The sequence below is a fragment of the Benincasa hispida genome, chromosome 2 (genome assembly GCF_027475165.1).
Source record: "Benincasa hispida cultivar pf3 chromosome 2, pf3_genome.v1.1, whole genome shotgun sequence".
NCBI lineage: Eukaryota > Viridiplantae > Streptophyta > Magnoliopsida > Cucurbitales > Cucurbitaceae > Benincasa > Benincasa hispida.
In genome coordinates this window covers 18,499,037-18,517,694 of record NC_143479.1, presented here as the reverse complement: position 1 = coordinate 18,517,694, position 18,658 = coordinate 18,499,037, and the positions used below count along the sequence as shown (strand labels likewise).

The window sequence follows — 18,658 nt, the reverse complement described above, 5'->3', positions numbered from 1 at the left end:
TTTTATATATGTATTATAAATTATATAGTATTATAAAATAATAATTACAAACATTTTTTAAGATAAAATAAATTCATAAATTAATTAATGATAATTTATTGTCAAATTTTTTCTTTTTGGAAATCAGAATTCATTGAAAGACTAACCAACACAACTAAACTCCTCAATTATAGCAGAAGAGATCCAAGAAGGAATACAAGAGCCCCAAAAACAGAAGACCTACACTTCCATGGAGGAAGAAGAAGCACCCGTATACAAAAAATCAATGAAATTAGGGGAGTAGGCCACTCTAGCGAGCCAATGAGCAGTAGAATTACAAGAGCGGGGACAAAGAATAGGAAACGCCCCCTATAATAGGAGCAAACTTCAGAACAGAGAGAGATAAGCTCTTGATTTCAGAACGATCACAATCAACACAAATTAAGAAATTTATCGCATTCGAGGAATCTGCTTCAATAATTAAGAGCAGTATCGAAGAACCAAACTGCGTAATCGGAGATTGAATGCCCAACTCGATCACTTTCATATTTAGAACCTCGATTTTCCACTGCTTACAAAATCATTGGACACCCACGCCAATTAAAGATCCAACAGAGTTACGAACATTCAAGCCCCCCGCCAACACCTAACTCCTCGTTCCAAGAAGCATCAACATTTAGCTTCCAACCAAACAGAGGTGACAATCAAACGAAGTGATTTAGTAGGCTCTTCGCCTCTGGGATAAGCAAACTACCACAACTGGCGTGAATCTCGTTCAAGAATTTATGTATCAAAATGCACACGTGCTCCACCCTCGCATATAGATTGGGAAAGGACTTCTTAGCAACCCATTGATTTCTATAAGTCCACAGCTCCCACAAGATTAAGATCACCGTGGAAATCTCATCAGGATTGAGGTGGTCAATAATCCAATCCCACAACATAAAACTTTGAAACCACCTGCAGGGAAAGTAAGATGATTGTAAGAGAGGGAAAAAGGATAACCACGCTTTTTTGGTTAATTTGCAATCCCACATGATGTGCCCAACATCTTCAATCACATTTCTACAAGAGAAACAAAAAGGATCATCAACGATTCCTTTCTTCCATAAATTGTAATTTGATGGAATAGCATCATTTATAATCCTCCAAGCACAAATTTTAGCTTTTGGTAAAAATTTTGTGCTCCAAAGAGCTTTCCATCTGCACTTCAAGCCACCACAGTTTGAAGAAGAGGCTACACACGAATTGATCAAATTGGATGCAAGGTGATACGTGCTCTTAACCGTGAAAGACGCTTTTGATCCGGCCCCCAATAAATTTCATCCTTCGATCCAGACCTCCCTAATGAAACATTGATAATAACTTCGGCATCCACACGTAAGAAGTGTTGGAGAATCTCATCCTCCTTCCAATTTCCATTACATCAATAACAATGGAAACCCGACGCCCACGGTAAGCATCCTTAACCCAAACAAGGCGGCCCAAGCCATCATGAGGAAACCAAGGATCTTTCTCTATAATAATAGTCTCCCATTGCCCACTCTCCATCTCATCCCTTTTATTAATAAATCTCTGCATCACACTACTTCTCCACATTGCTGAAGGATTGCGACCAAGAGAAGTTTGAGGAAAGACTCGTTTGGGAAATATTTTCCTCTGAGCATGGCCAAAAGGCTATCAGGCTTTTGACACAAGCGCCAACTTTGTTTAGCTAGCATGGTTAGATTGAATAACAAGAAGTCTTTAAAGCCAAGCCATCTTATAATTTGGAATCATCTGCGCCACGACTTTGATAAGGATCTCATTTCCCCTAAGAGAAAAAAGCTTTCCTTTCCACCCTTGCATCGTTTCCCACACTTTCTTCTTATTCTTCTTGACAGCTCTATACTTGTTTTTCCCAACATGGGAGGGCATGTCAAGGAATGCCCAAGATAATCGGTAATGGGCACACCCAAACCAAGGCCGAGGGAAGTCGCGGTCTCCCTCGCCACATTCTTCTTGAAGAGGCAAGCTGATTTCAACCAACTGATAGTCTAAGCCGACGTAGGTTCATAAGCATTAAGAATATCTTTTATCGTCTAACAATCCTTCTAGATCAAGCTATCATATGGAAAAATAAATGTGAAATGGAGGGGCAAAACCTATTGATTTTCAAACCCTAAAAATTCTTCGGAGATTCCTCCTTAAGCATTGCCGAAAGGCCTTTCGCACAAAGAAGGACAAGTATGGAGATTGAGAGTCCCTTTGTCTAAGGTCTCTCTCGGGATAGAAGCCTTAGTGGGAGGGCCATAAAAAGCACCGAAAAGGTCACAAATTTCACATAAGTCATAACTCCTTTGATCCAACTCTCTGAGAAACCCAGCTTCGCCCATAAGCTTTTCAAGAAAATTCCACTCAATCCTATCGTAGGTTTTGCTCATGTCAAGTTTCAGCATCGTTGCCCTAAATCTTCCTTTTCTTCTAAAGTGGAAGGAATGTATACACTCAAAACCTAAAAGCACATTGTCAAAAATCAGTCTATTGGAAATGAAAGCCGATTGGTTTGGAGAAATAATTTCATCAATAATTTTCTTCAACCGATTTGCCAGAGATTTAAAGATCAATTTATAGACAACATTGCACAGGCTTATAGATGTCTAAACTCAGCCAACCTCTTTGGATCTTTCACTTTTTGGATCAAAACAATAAAGGAATGGTTCATCTCGTCCATATTGCAGCCTTTGTTAAGGATACTCAGGCATATTCAAGCAATATCACTCCCCATAATATCCCAATAGTGCTAGAAAAATAAGGCATGAGCGCCATTCGGGCCCAGCACTTTTGTAGGACCTATCTCTCTCAGAGCTCTTTCAATGTAAGTTTTTTAAACACATCATCGAACATTTTGTTGTGTTGCGTCGACACTTTAGGTATAATTCCTTCGAAGGCATAGTTAATATTGCAAGTGTTAGGTATTATGCCCGAAAACTCGTAGATAAAAAAAGTAAATAATTGACTATCATCAATAAAGAGTTATTAATGTTATTTCAATAAGTGTTTTGATTGTGTTGAATTTGTTTTATCTTAATAACCCTAAATCCAATAAACTAATATCCTAGGTTGTCTTATGAATGTTGAACTGTATGTGAAGACATACATGGATCAATGTTTAAGATACAACATAAAGGGTCTATAGTATAGGAATAAGGTTGGGTACCTTATCCTGGTGATACTATGAATACGACCCATTTTGTATTTGATACATACACAATTATCCAACGCATTTGTTAGGTGACATGCGAGTCAGGGTATCCTATGCAATGAGTTTTCATAAGATCGAACCACAAAATAGTAACTACTAGATGTAACTCTGTTGACTAGTTAGGTTTCCATTTCAATAGGATGACCTAGGCAAGTCTTAGTCCTGAGTGTATTATGAACTTCTGTTCATGCGAGATTGTCCCTTGATTTATATGGGTAAAAGTGACCAGTTCGCCGACTCAATATGCCTACCATTTTGGGGTCAAGACCAAGTGGAGAGCTGAGAACATGATAATACAAAATGAATTTCACTCCTTCCTGACTATAGGGTAAGTAGATGAGTGTCCCCTTAAGTGGTGTCTCTAGAACCTGAACAAAGGGCACTACCCTCTCATTGGCTCGAGAGGAGTTTCTGTTTAATGGTTGAACCATAAATAGGTTATTCATTAAAGGAGCACTGGTACTTAAGGATAAAGAAGTAACCCAGGGGTAAAATAGTAATTTTGACCCAATTGGTGTTACGAACACTCGTAAAGGACTAACTTGTTGTTATTGGTCTATATCTGTGGAAAAGAAATATATCTGCAGTACGAAGAATGCAGTTGTAGGTCTTTAGTGGAATTTATCCACAGTTCACTAATATTGATTTATGTGGTTAATGAGTTTAGCCAATTAATCTCATATCATTGAAGCTCCTGATCTATAGGTTCATGAGGTCTCATTCCTAGTTCGTAAAAAGAATTGGGGTAATTATGTCTTGAATACAGTTTGAAATGTTCAATTCACTTAGGAAAATAGTATAATGTATAATGATACATTATAATATAAAGTTTATATTTTAATTAAACTTTATAATATCAATCTAATTTTGGATATGATTTAAAATTAATTTATGGGAGAATTAAATATTTGAAGGAGTTTAAATATTAATTTAATACGAATTAGATTCATATTAAAACTATAGGTCAAAATTGTATATTAGATGCACATTAAAACTATAGGTCATGAGATAAATACAATTAAATATAATTCAAATGTAAGTTAAATTAAATATTTGATATTTAATTAGGTAATAATTAGTTATTAATTTAATTTGATTTAATTTGATTTAATTAAATTAGTTGAATTAAAATTGTAGGTAATGAGAGAGATATTTTATTTAAATATGGTTGAAATGAAATTATTAATTAAATTAGATTTAATTAATTATTAATTTTGATGGAATACACAAGCATGCAACGGAAGCAAACAGAATCAATAAGCACTCTAATTACATTTAATTTGAGTTCTAAAAGCATGTTTCAAGATGAGCATACCTTTGATGATTTCTCCTAAATCCAAGTTGCTCTTCACGTGTTTTCAGCTCTAAATTGACAGTGAACAACCAAGAGATCTTTTCTACTATTCTCAGCCTTGAATTTTAGTGAATTTGGTGAAGGAAATTGAGAGAGCTTGTGAGGAAGAAGATGAAGTAGAAGAAAACTCTTTTCAACTCTAGTTTCTCTTTGTTTCTTCTTCAAATTTGAGAGTTTGTATTGAATCTTAGCATGCAACCACCTTCAACCTTTATTGAATAAATGTTGAATAACATCTTTATTGATAATAGAATATGTTTAATTTTTACAAACGGCGAGTTTTAGAATATAAAATCTAACAAATTTATTAATTATTTTTAATTAATTAATTAAATTAAATTTTTGGTTTTATTAAACCAAATAACTCCGTGGGAGTTATCTGAAACGTGGGATAGCTCCCATGTTTCCTCTATTTCCATTGGTTAAAAGACCTACAAAAGAATAAGAAAAAAAATGGGTTTTTTCTTAAAGAACGAAGTTTGTTCACAGAAGGGTTATGTGAAAAATTTCTCTCCAAAATTCCCTCCTTTGCTTCCCAATTAAGAGATTGGTTCCCCAAACCAATATCAAATTTCTCAAAGAATAGGGAAGTTGCCAATTGGTGGTATTCGTGAAATCCATTCCAAAGAAATTGGCGTTCTTCCGTTCGAGTCATTAACGAGTGTAATGTTATTTCTTTTCTCTGTAGGATTGAATTCCCCTTTTTTTTGTAATGTATGCTTAACCTGAAAATTTTACAATATGTTAAGATTCTAGATGTAACCCAAACCTATTTCACTGATTAATTATACTTAAGTTTCTGTGATTATGAGTTAATGATGTTGGATTAGTTGAAATGATATGAAGGTACAATGAAGATGTATGAAAGGGTAAGAGGAAGGGAAAAAAAATGTCCTAAGTATGGAATGTTAAGCTCTTGGATGAGATGGAAGGGAACTAAAGGGATCGAATCTCGAGTAGAAACGTTTGTGTGCAAAACGACTTGCATTCTGCAATTTGATTTTTACATAAACAATTTCATTATACTAAAACAAAATATAAACATGTAAATTAGCATGCTTTAGGGAAAAGGATTAGAACCATTCTTACCTTTGTAGATTCCCAAGCTTCACGAATACTCCTTTTTAAGTTCCAATGAATGACTCCTCCAACGATCTTGATCACAAACGATTTTTTGAACAATCTCAAACACTACCACGAGTGTAACCTCGGTATTCTCTAGGATTCCAATAGAGGGATAGTGGTATCCAACTATTGGGAAAGAGAAAGGAGAAAATAGTTTTGGAGAGTAGAGAGGATTCTCTTTGTAGCTTAGGGAAAATTTTGCACAATAACACTTGTGTGTTATATATTGTCAGTATTAGTGTCAGTCTCTCAAATGGACCATAGGCAAGTAGGTCTTTATATAGAGAATAGTCAAATCCTTTTCCTAATCCTTTTCCTATTCCTCTTTTCCATAATTAATTAATTAAATAACACACATTTAATTAATTAGCCCAATTAATTAATTAACACTTATTTAATTAATTATCACAATTAAATAACACTTATTTAATTTAATTTACACAGTAATTAAATAGCTATTAAATCTAATTTAATGTATATATATTTAATTATCATAAACATGTATATGTACAATACCTCTCTATTAATTAATTCTTTGTGAATCTAATTCACTTGAATTAATTAATTGAATCTTATTCAAATATTACTTTCCAATTTAATTGGAATTGTAGACCCGCAATCAATTATATATTAATCACATTAATATATGGTTTTCTCAAATTAATTTGAACAATTCAAATCATCCCTCTTAAATATCATCTAGTGAACCTAGTGGACTTGTAGATCAGAAGCTCCAACGATGTGAAATTAATTGGCTAAACTCATTAACCAAGTTAATCAATATTCGTTAAGTGAGGGTACACTCCACTAAAGATCCACAGTTGCACTCTTAGATATATTTTTGTGTCCATGGATATAGACCAATAACAGCAAGTTAGTCCTTCACAAATGTTTGTAACTCTAATTGGGTTAAATTACCATTTAACCCTTGGGTTACCTTTGATTCTTTAAGTACCGCTCCTCTGAGGAACAACTTGTTTATGATCCAACCAATAAATAGAAACCTCTCTTGGGCCAATGAAAGGGTAGGACCCTTTGTTTAAGTCCTGGAGACATCATTTAAGGGAACACTCATCTACTTACCCTTAAGGCGGGAATGAATGAATTCTATCTTATATTATTATGTTCCCAGTACCCCACTCGGTCTTGTCCCTAAAATAGTAGGCATATTGGGTCGGCGAACTAGCCACCCTCACCCATACAAATCAAAGAACAATCTCTCGTGAACAGAAGTTTATAATATACTCAAGATTAAGACTAAGTTGTCTAGGTCATCCTATTGAAATAGGAACCTAACTAGTCAACATTGTTACACCTAATGGTTATTCGCGGTTCAGTCTTATGCAAGCACATTGTATAGAATACTCCCACTTAGGGGTGTTCAAAAAACCTGATGACCTGAAAAAACCGATGAACCCAACCCAATCCAACCCGTACGATTTGGGTTGGGTTATCAACTCATTTGGTTTGGGTTGGATTCAAATAAATGAAAATTTTACGGGTTGGGTTGGTTTATGGGTTCACCTAATATAACCCAAACCAACCCGAGTTTATTATTAACTTTAAACTTTTTTTTTGGTTACTTATAACACCATTGTTTATACATATATTGAGTTTAATTTTATTTAATTCCAATAATTTTTTTTGAATAATTTATTCTTCAGCAACTCTTCAATGTAGTTTCTTTGCACTTTAGAAATAAATTTTTCACTATATAAAATAAAGTTAAGATGTTAATCTTAATTCAATACATGAAAATAATTAAATTAAATTTTTACTTATTTACGTTTTACTTCTTTTTAGAACAAAATTTTAAATAAATGACTCGATTAACTCGAACCAACCCAACCAAAATATTTCATGGTTGGGTAGGGTTGAGTTCATTTTTAAATAAAGATTATTTGGGTTAAAGAAATTTACAACCCGAATAATTGGGTTGGGTCTAAAAAGTCTTTCAACCCAACCCATGATCACCCATACTCCCACTTGCATGTCAACTACACAAACGCGTTAGATGAAATAGGTTTAATTTTCAAAAACAAAAACAAAAACTAAGGTCCTATTTGGTAAACATTTTATTTTTAGTTTTGTTTTTGAAAATTAACCCTATATCATCTACATTTCTTACCATTATTTGTACCTTTCTTAAGTATAATGATTGAATTCTTAGCCAACTTTTAAAAACAAAAACAACTTTTTGAGAGCTACTTGTTTTAGTTCTCAAAATTTGGCTTAGTTTTTTAAACCATTGGTGAAATGTAGATAACAAAAGAAGAAATTTAGAGGTGAAAATAATGTTTATAGACTTAATTAAAAAAATGGTTACCAAATGGGACCTTAAAATATTTGAATTTGGTTAAGAATCCAAATATTGTACTTAAAAAAAGATAGAAATCATTACAAGAAATAAAAAAAATAGACTTAACTTTTAAAAATGTAAAAATAAAAAATAAAATAATTACCAAATGGTGCCTTCATGTTTTCTTTTCTTTTTTTCAATATCAAAAATCAAAAGACTCAACCTAAAAATCAATAACTATCAATCGGGCATAAATGATTGATTTTGATCACGTGATTCATGATTCACTCTGTTTTTTATTATTTCGTCTGCATCGTCGTCCATGACCTTTTATTTAACTTAAATTTTTGAGATACGACACATGATTCTAGTTGACTTATTTTTAGAAATATTTAATTAATTTTAGTATATGAATTATTCTCACTTTTTAAATTTTATTATTTTGTGTGCATGATCGTCCATGATTTTTTATTTCATATTTTACAAATTTTGGAGATACGATACATCATTATAGTGGACTTGTTTTAGGAAAATTAATCAATTTAATTGTATATGAACGATTCTCTCTCTCTCTTGTTTTTTTTTTTTGAAAAATTTATGAACCATGATTCTTTCTTCTTCTTCTTCTTTCCATAATTTTGAAGGTTGGTTCAAGGACTCACGTATGAATGAACGTATTTAGTGGTAAAAACATGTTTCTGGAATATTTATTACAGTTTTGAATATTGGTTCAAGGAGGCTATTTTATTATAATTTTCATTGGAGGAAGTTTTCGATTATTTTATACATAATAAAATGTAGGGGTGAAAACAGTTCGATTGATTCGATTTGATGATCAAATTGAATCGAACCGAATTTTCTAATATGTGAAACGAATCAAACCGATTTATTGGTTCAAACCGAATGTGGTTCAGTTTGGTTTGATTTTATTCTTCAAATTAAAAATATTTTGTTTTAAATTCGCTTTTACTCTTTTTTTTTTTAATATATAAATAACTATATTAGTTAAAAATGATTCAATTGGTTTCAAATTCGATCTTCAAAATTGAAATCAACCGAACATAATTAATTTGGTTTCAAAATTTCTTTATCTGCATTTTTCGGTTTCACTGAGTATTTGATTCGGTTTTTAGAAACAGTTCGATTTTTACAATTTTAATGACCACTCTTACTAAAATGTGGTCTTAAAATTCATTTTTTTGCCCATTTGATTGATTTTCTCTCTTTTTTTTTTTATTGAAATTTACTCTAGTTTTTTCACTAAATCTTTAGAAGGATTACATAACAAAGACACTATAAGACATAAATATGTAGTACCGTTTATAAACTTATTCTATAAAAACTAAAAAGCTAACTCTTCTTAAAATGATTTGCATTTTTCGTGAGTTGAAATATTAGTTAAATTTTTTTAAAAAAATAAGTTTTTGAAAATTACTTTTCTTAATTTCAAACTTTCGTTTAGTTAAAAAACTTGTAATATGTAAATAACAAGAAATTTAAGGATGAAAGAATATTTATAAATTTAATTTTAAAAAAATCAAAAACCAAATTGTTATCTAACCAAATCTAAATTTTATGCAATAGACCTTAATAACGTATTTAGGTTTTACAAACAGAATAGGAATTTGAAACAAAAAGATTCTTTTGATTGAAAAAAAAAACTTTTCTTAAGAAAAAAAAAAGGACTTTACTGAAAATATGAGGAATAATATGGTTTGGTGTTTTCGAAGAAAAAAGCTAAGGATGTATTAATAATAAACTTTACAGTAAGAAATAAAAGGCAAAATTGATCTTTTAGAACTTTTATAGATATTGTCATGAGATTTCAAATATATATCTGTAGTATGGGATCTGTAGTAGGCGAGAAAATCACCCGTTTGATCGAGTGTCGTGAGACAGTTTGACCCATATCTGGTGTGGGCGTTAGAGCATTGAGAGGACCTTTCCCTAATAAGAGAGGATCGGGAATCACATAACTTCATTTTTTAAAATTCATGATATTATTATCTATGAAACTTTAAAATTCATTAGATTTTTAGTACCCTTCATATTTGTGAGATATTTATGTCTAGGAGATAAATAAAATATGATTAATTAATAAAATAATATCAATTAATTATTACTATTAATTTTAATTACTTATTAAATATAAATATATTATTTAGATTTAATAAATTTCAATTAATATATTTATCATTGATATTTGATGTTATATTAATTATTTAATATAAAATTATTATTAATTATTAATATTCTAACTAACTAATTTTTATTTATTTATTGTAGTTAATTACATAAAATAATTTAAATAATGTTTAATTAAAAATATTCATTTCTTGATATTTTAAGTGATTAAATTATTCATTATAACATATTAAATAATTAAATTTAATTATGACTACATTAAAATTAAGAAATGAATATTTGATGAAATAATTATTTGATTTTAATTTTTATATATAAAATTGGTAAATCAAATACATTTATTTAAGTTTTAGATATGTAACTTCAAATATATATATTAATTATCATTTAAAATTAAGACATATAATATCCACATCTATAAAACAATGCTTGAAAAAAAAATGTTAGATTAGACGTTGAAAATAAAGACTTCCAAATCTTTAATAATTATATGGCTGCCGATAAAACACGTGGACAGACGAGGAGTTTGAAATTATAGATTCATTGTCGAAATTTCACATTCGTCCCGCCGCGACAATGAAAATGAAAACGAAAACTGGAAAACTTTCCAACTCAAAAAAAAGAATATTAAAATTTTCAATATGTGAATTTCGAAATCCCACTTTTGGAGAAAATTTTCATATCTGATAAACTATAACTTTACCCTTTTTTTTTTCTGTTGAGAAGACTATACCTTGACCTTTTGAGACAAGAAAAAAATGTTTAAAAACAAAACAAAATGGTACAATTTACAAGTGTATATCATTATTGTTGAGTTGGTGCACCAATAAAGTTTGAAATGAGTTTTTTCTTTTTTTGATGGAAGTTTTTTCTAGTGAAAAAATGTTTAAAAACAAACAAAATGATACCATTGTTGAACAAAAACAAGTTTTTAAAAGATATTTTTTTAGTTTTCAAAATTTGGTTTGGTTTTTTAAACCATTGATAAAAAGTAAATAGTGGAAGTAGTGCCCATAGGTTTAATTTAAAAAAAAATAAAAAATAAAATGATTATAAAACGGAGCTTTAGTCTTTTGAATTATGTTTGGGCATTTTCCTTGATTTGTTATGGAAGAAGAGAAGGAGATGGTAATATTGGGGCTGGCGCCAGAAGGGAAGGTGGCGTGGAAGAGACTAGAGAGGATGGGAGTTGTCAATGATTAAATAATTGTATAATTTATGTATGTTAAGTAGTACAAGTACACTTAAATTTATATAGGATATTTATACAAAAGAGTGAACTTTTAGCATAATTTTCTAATCGATAACCTAAATATAGGTTATAAAGACATAAATTAAGGCATAGAAAATGGTAACATGGCCAATAAGTGAATGGTGCCGAAAGAGGGCATGTGACAACATAGAGCTAGAGGAGAGGGAGTGAGGGATTGAGAGAGACAGGAGTTTTGTTATTATTATTTTTATACATTTTTAACTTTCATGTCCATTAAAAATAATAATAATAAAAATTATTTCGTTTTGGTTACCAAAGACAAAACCAAGGGAATTTGGAGGGCATGACAAATTTAAAGTGGGCAAACTAGAAATTAGCAAAAAGACAAGATTTATAGAAAATACACGTCATCCATGATGTGTGCAACATTCCTGATTTGCCCTCACAGTAGAATTGTGTATCTATCATCTTTTGAATCCTCCTATTTTGTGTTTTTTTAATTGCACTTTCAATTATCTTTTTTTATCTTCCATTTTATTTTACTGTTCACATATTAAATATAAAAAATTGGCCTTAATCGAGTTTATTGTTTTGTTCTAAATGATTCTGTGTTTAGTATAAGTAAATTGTGCTATAATGACAATGTAGTTCGTCTTTAATTCTCATGGCTAAACTAATACTTTTAGAGGTCTCATCTCCTCAGATTCACCATCTTGATTTATGGCTGTTTGTTGTTGATTCCTTTGTTATCTTCACCTTCTATACAAAATTCATGTTTTAAAATTTTATATACACAAAATTTTGATATTACGATTACACTATTATTGAATGCACCTTCTGTTATTGTATGCATACATTATGTTTACACCGTCATGATATGTACCTTATTTAGTAGAATATCATTCTTCTTCTTTATCAGCAAAACAATCCTTTTTATTGGAATGGTTGAAGCTTTTTTTTCATCGTTTTGGTCGTTTTCTGCGGACCTTTAATATTAATATTGTTGTTTTCAAAATTTATTAGAAAAATATTGTTATTTTGAAACTTATTAGAGAAATATTGTTGTTTTGGGAGTTTGAAGCTAGAAGTCGAGAGTTGAGGATTCGATTAATGTAAAGGTCGAACGTTGAGAACTCAACAAACAAAGAAAAACTTGGAAACAATATGTATATTAGGGTTGTCGAGGGTTGAAGTTTCGACTTATGTATGTTGAAATTTCAACCCTCGACAAGGAAAATGAAATCTCGCTATTTTTGTGATGAGGATCTCGCTCTAGAAAGAAATCTCACTAATTTTGTATATTAGGTTGTCGAAGGTTGAAGTTTTGACATACATAAGTTGAAACTTCAACCCTCGACAAGGAAGATAAGTGGGTGAAGCTAATTTTGTGATGAAGATCTCGCTCTTGAAGGAAATCTCGCTAATTTTGTGATGGGATCTCGCTCTAGAAGGGAATCTCGCTAGAAATGTGGGCTGAATCTCGTGAGCATCGCTAGTAAGACAGTTTAATCTCATTAGAAATGTGGACTCAATCTCGTGAGCATCGCTAGGAGGACAGTTTGTTAAAGAAATGTTTGAGGATCTGAAATCTCGCTAATTTTGTGATGGGAATCTCGCTCTAGAAAAGATTCTCGCTAGAAATGTGGGCTGAATCTCGTGAGCATCGCTAGGAAGATAGTTTGTTAAAGAAATTCTTGAGGATCTCGCTCTAAAAGAAAATCTCTAGAGCGAAATCAATCACACTATTTTTTTTTTTAAAAAAAAAGTATTATTTTTTTTTTTAAAAAAAAGTATTGAAACATCGAAATCTCTAGAGCGAAATCAATCACACTATTTTTTTTTTAAAAAAAGTATTATTTTTTTTTAAAAAAAAAAGTATTGAAACATGTGTGTTGAAGGATAAATTTTGGATCAATCACAAATTTCCATTCATTTCCTAAATTAATGACAAAATTACAAATCATCAAATTTGAGACCACTTAAAAGCTAACATGTGTCCCAAATTGAAATTGAAGACATAATTTGACAGTTTTCGATGATACCACTTGTTTTCATCATGGCCATTGGATTGGATAAAATTAATTTGGTCCAATTTGATATTATAATTAAGATCCAATTGAACACGAAAATAAGTTTTGGCCCAAATGCCAAATTAGGTCCAAATCAATTAAATGAGCCCAAGGGCCAGGTCCATGAATCAACTAAGCTCAACCCCTTCAAACCCACCTAGAATTCCATAAATATAGAAGTTCTCTTCATTTGTGGGATTCAACAATTCTACACTCTCGAGAGCCTAGAGAGTATTCTCCATAATTAGAAGACTCATTGACTTCTGAAGACTGAACCACTCCTTAAAACTCAAATTTTAAAGATCCAAAGATTCCTCCAAAACTTCAACTTCAAGAACATCATGCGCTTCGCTTTCCCAAGTCAAGCGTACACATCCAACTGTGAGAGAATAAGAGGATAAAGTACTAGAGATCAAACCACATCGCATTGAATCTACATCAACATAAGTTTAACTCCACGAAACAAGTTTCTCCAGAAACCACGTGCGAACAAATTGACACGTACAATAGGACATCTCTACCTCTCATATCTCTCTCATCATTCAAACAACGACTCCTACATGGGACCTATCACCTGCAGTCATTTAAAGAAACTATTGCAAGCGACTCCTACATGGGACCTATCACCTGCAGTCGTTTAAAGAAGGTTATGCAGGAGCAAGAGCAAGGATCCATCATCGCGTATAACATCTTGAAACAGATGACAAAGTCCTTTAAAGGCGAGATTTTCATCAAGGAAAATCCCTTGTTTGACAACTCTATTTCTTCCTCCAGTAAGTCAAAGAGGGAATCACACCTAGATGTAATGTCTGTCATGATGATGGATGTAACAACTAAGGCGGCTATGGTAGAGATGGAAAGAAAGATAAATTTCTTGGTGAAACCTGTAAAGGAGCGAGATCATGAAATTGCTACCTTAATAGAATAGATGCAAGCTTGTGAAACTACTAAGTCGAGTTAAACTTCTACTGTCAAAACCAATGACAAAGAGAAGACCGTGTTGCAGAAAAATCTACTGCAGCAGTCAATTTTCATTACCTCATTATCGGTCCAACAACTATAGAATATGGTAAAAAAAAAAAAAAAAAAAAAAAAAAAAAAAAAAAGAAAAACTCCATCAGAGCTCAGAATGGAGACCCGTCTCAGACTTCTTTTATGTATTCCAAGTTGTTCACTAAGAGAATTGACAAATTAAGGATACCTGTTGGGTACAAACCCCCAAAGTTGGTTAATTTAGAGGACTGCAACTACTGAACTTGTGGAGTGATCTGGTAGTTAATGAATGTTGGTTAATTGGGATAAAGAGTTTAGTCGGTTAATCTCGGATCATTGGAGCCTATGATTTGTAGGTCCATTGGTCCCCCTACTAGCTCATAAACAGACTAAACCTTAAAATAGTGTGATGAGAGAGTTTGAAATGTTCAAATTCGAATTATGGAAATTGTTAATTATATGCAATATAGTTAAACATTTAATTATCGAATTAAATAAAATTTGAGTATTGGAAAATATTTAAATATGATTTAAATATTTTGTATATAAATAGGGATTCATTGTGGTTTAATAGTTTAATATTTAATATTAAATTAATTAATTATCTATTTTTAAATTAATTATTTGAATTAATAAAACATCATAAATGTAATTTTATGTTTATAAAATTAATTTTTTAATTTTAATGATTTTGTGAAAATCATTTAAAAATTGAAAAGGAAAAAAAAAAGAAAGTAGATAGTTTCCACTTTTTCCAACTACAAATTCCACTTATATCTCTTCTATATGGTGTCAAAATATGGGGCAATAATATTGCATGTTTGAATTCTTTAAAATGAAAAATCAATTGCTGAGAATATTTTCATGCATGCTGATGTTTGAGAGAGGTGTTTTTTCTCAAGTTCTTCCCACCAAATACTCTTTAAAATTCCCTCAAAATTCAATCTCATTTTGGATCCCACTATCCAATCTAAGGACCAAGAAAATAGTAGAGAAGATATTGTGGTGGTCTACAAGTTTTGGAGACGAGATTGCTTCTGGATTTGAAGGAATTGGAAGAGTTCTTCAAAGGTTATGTTTCTAGACCCTATTTTATGTTTTTCCATGAACTTGCATGCTTGTTTACTCAAATTGATGTAGTTAGAGTGCTTAATGATTCTTTTTGCTTCCGCTTGTTGATTGTCAACACTAACAATTGGTATCAGAGCATGATTTAAGCATTCAATTTACGTTAATCTGAGTATGGTGGGTGTTTTTCATAAGTAGTATGAAAGTGAGTGTTGATATGGATAATTTCAGTTTTGGTATTAGATTCCTCTTCAATTATGTAGTAATTATTGTAATTGGCTCGTTGTTTATGGGTCTTAATGTGTGATTAAGTGTCTATAAATTTGTAAGAGAAAATAAAGTTGCAATTAGGTTGTAATTGAAGAAGATTCGAAGTAAGCTCAGCAGCTGGTTGTAGCAGAAGATTCCTCTGCCACGCAGCATTGCAATGCTAACGTTGCAACGTTGTTCTCCAGACAGCCAACAAAAGCAGAAACTCCTCAAAGCGTTGCAAGGTTGTGCTTCAACCAATCTAGAGTACGTGCGCGTGAATGGACCTACAGTTCAACTGGACCGATTCAATTAGTTCGGGTCAAGGAGGTCCCATTCGGCCATATTTTGACCCATTTTGCCCATTTTGGAGTCTTGGAGGTTCGATTCGGATGGTTCGGGTTTGGTTTGGGTCGGTTTGTGCTATTCAGAGGTTGTTTGAAGTAGTTTTTAATCATTTTTATAATAATTTAGGTTGTTTCTTGCTTAAGATACCAAAACTGGTTCATATCAGTGTGTGTTTAATTATTTATGCATTATGAATATAAGTTATAATTAAATAAATCTTATATGTGCATATAGTATGCCATCCAGTTTAAAATCCCACCATAAAAAACATGTAATATGCATTGAAAGTATGTTATAAATGGTTATAATATATAGTATGCATGATTTACGGTTTCATGCCTTAATATAAAGTGTTATATTAACTTATGGATTCTTGATGTATGTTATGGATGAAAAGCATGTCCATAGTTTTATAATTTGTTATAAAAATGGATTAGACATTTGAAATCCATAACAAAGACGCATGCTTATTAGGGTTAACAAATAACAACTTATTTTAAGTAGTTAAAGTAGGTCGTTATCTTATAAAACTTTGGTTACAAACTCACCTCAGCTAAAATCTTGTCTAAGGCTGGAGGTATTTAAGTGGACAATTTATGGAACACCTTCTACCTGGGGGTTTTAGACAGTCCTTGAGCATTGTTAACCCGGTTTTATGAGCATGTGTGAGCGATGTGAGGTAATAAAATGGTTTATCACTTAGACATCGTAAGTTAAATCCAAATATAAACGTTATACTTGGATAATCAGCTAGACTTAGGTTGTTCTTTAGCTGAAAAATACCTAAGTAAACATTTACCTAAAACATATAGAACACTTCAGTGGGAGATTAATAATATATATGATATATTGTTCTTAGTTCTCACGTTCCTAAGAGTTCACACCATGAGATTTATGCTCGACTTCGTGTCACCCTAAGAGTGACCTCTATTCGAAAAATGTTTACATGGTCAATAGCAAGGTGAATAAGGGAAGTGGTTCATAGTAAATGGGTGAAGGAAACGTGTCAAGGTGTTCTGTGATCTCTTTCATTAGTTTGGACCATGAGATTCTTATGTCGAGCTTGCTTGTCGTTTTTAGGTGTCATAAACTAGTCGTTTTACGGCGACTATCCCTCGGAGGGTTGTAATATGAGATTCAGAACAACTCAAACTCTAGAAATGGATAGGATCTCTTAAGCCCATTCCCAACCTTGACTTTCCAATTCGATAGCATCGTTAGGGCCGACCTGTGAGGTCTGAAAATAGAGGGTTACACTTACAAGAGCTACCAAGTGTTAGTAAGTTCTTGACAAAAAACAGTAACTAAATAACTATAGGAATAAGAGTTATTCTTGAATTAGTATTTAGTCAAGAATGTCTTACTTCAGTGAAGGAGTACTTGATTGCTCCTCGGTAGCATCTATTTTGACTCACTAAAGTATCGTTGCAAGTAAATAATGAAATTTGGGTACATTATTACTTTTGCTAAAATGTAATTGGCTTTAAAAGCAATTTACTTATTAGAATTTGTCTATATTTTTCAACATGTAGAATTCTTCTAAATTACTCGCTTCTGATAAATTTAACAGTATTAAATTTTCAACATGGAAATCAAATATAAACGCAATACTAGCAGAAAATGATTTAAAATTTGTTTTAACAAAGGAATGTCCTCCATCTCCCAGCTTATTTGCAAATTAAAGAGTTTGGAATGCATATGACAGATGGATTAAGGTAAATGAAAAGGCCCGAATCCATATCTTAGAAAATATATCTGATATACTAGCTAAGGAATTTGAGAACATAGTTTCTGCTAAAGAAATCATGAATTCGTTACATACATTGTTTGGACAATTTATCAAGAAGGATATTCTCAAAGAAGTTTATAACTATGACATAAAGGATAGAACTTTTGTTAATGAACATGTTCTAGATATGTTAGAAGTAATAAACACGAATGTCATAGATGAGGAAACTGAGAAAGCACAACAAAGTAAATATGATTTACTTGTCTATGATAAGTGTTTAGTAGAAAATGAAAAATTAACCTGGGTATTAGATTCAAGTGTCACTAATCATATTTGCACTTTTGCTTAAGAAACTAGTTCCTAAAAGCAGCTTACAGAAGGTGACACAACCTTTAAAGTAAGGACCAGAGAGGTTGTCTCAGCTAAAGCAGTAGGGGATATAAAGTTATTTATTGAAGATAGATTCATGTTACTTGAAATTTTTTATTACATTCCTGCCATGAGGTGGAATTTAATATCTATCTCATGTTTGCTAGAAAAAAAGTATAAAATATTTTTTGAAATTAATGAAGTGTTCATTATTTCAAAAGGTATTAAAATATATTCTGTAAAACTGAAAAATAAATTATATGTGTTAAAACCAACTGAGGTAAAAGCTGTTTTGAATATAGAGAAGTTTAAAACAGCTAAAACTCAAAATAAGAAACGAAAAATTTCTCCTAATGCCTATCTTTGGCATTTAAGATTTGGCCACATCAATCTCAATAGAATTGAGAGACTAGTTAAGAGTGGACTCCTAAATCAGTTAGAAAACAATTCTTTACCACCATGTGAATCCTGTCT

At 31.5% G+C, this 18,658-nt stretch overlaps 1 protein-coding gene across 1 annotated transcript; it reads right to left on the bottom strand.

Annotated features, from left to right (window-relative positions):
• Positions 1-1,725: 1,725 nt before the first annotated feature.
• On the bottom strand, positions 1,726-2,417 carry LOC150037702 (uncharacterized). The gene is made up of 2 exons (XM_090310987.1): positions 2,177-2,417; positions 1,726-2,015 (listed from the first exon to the last, which is right to left on the bottom strand). Exons 1-2 carry the CDS (start codon positions 2,415-2,417, stop codon positions 1,726-1,728), a joined length of 531 nt encoding a protein of 176 aa, XP_090167113.1.
• Between the last annotated feature and the right edge of the window lie 16,241 nt (positions 2,418-18,658).

Bases quoted from the DNA above. Each gene is read 5' to 3' on its own strand.
- LOC150037702 (XM_090310987.1), bottom strand. From the start codon at position 2,417: ATGCTGAAACTTGACATGAGCAAAACCTACGATAGGATTGAGTGGAAT. The intron at 2,016-2,176 runs GCAATGCTTAAG...ACGTCGGCTTAG, and splicing joins TTTGTGCGAAAGGCCTTTCG to ACTATCAGTTGGTTGAAATC.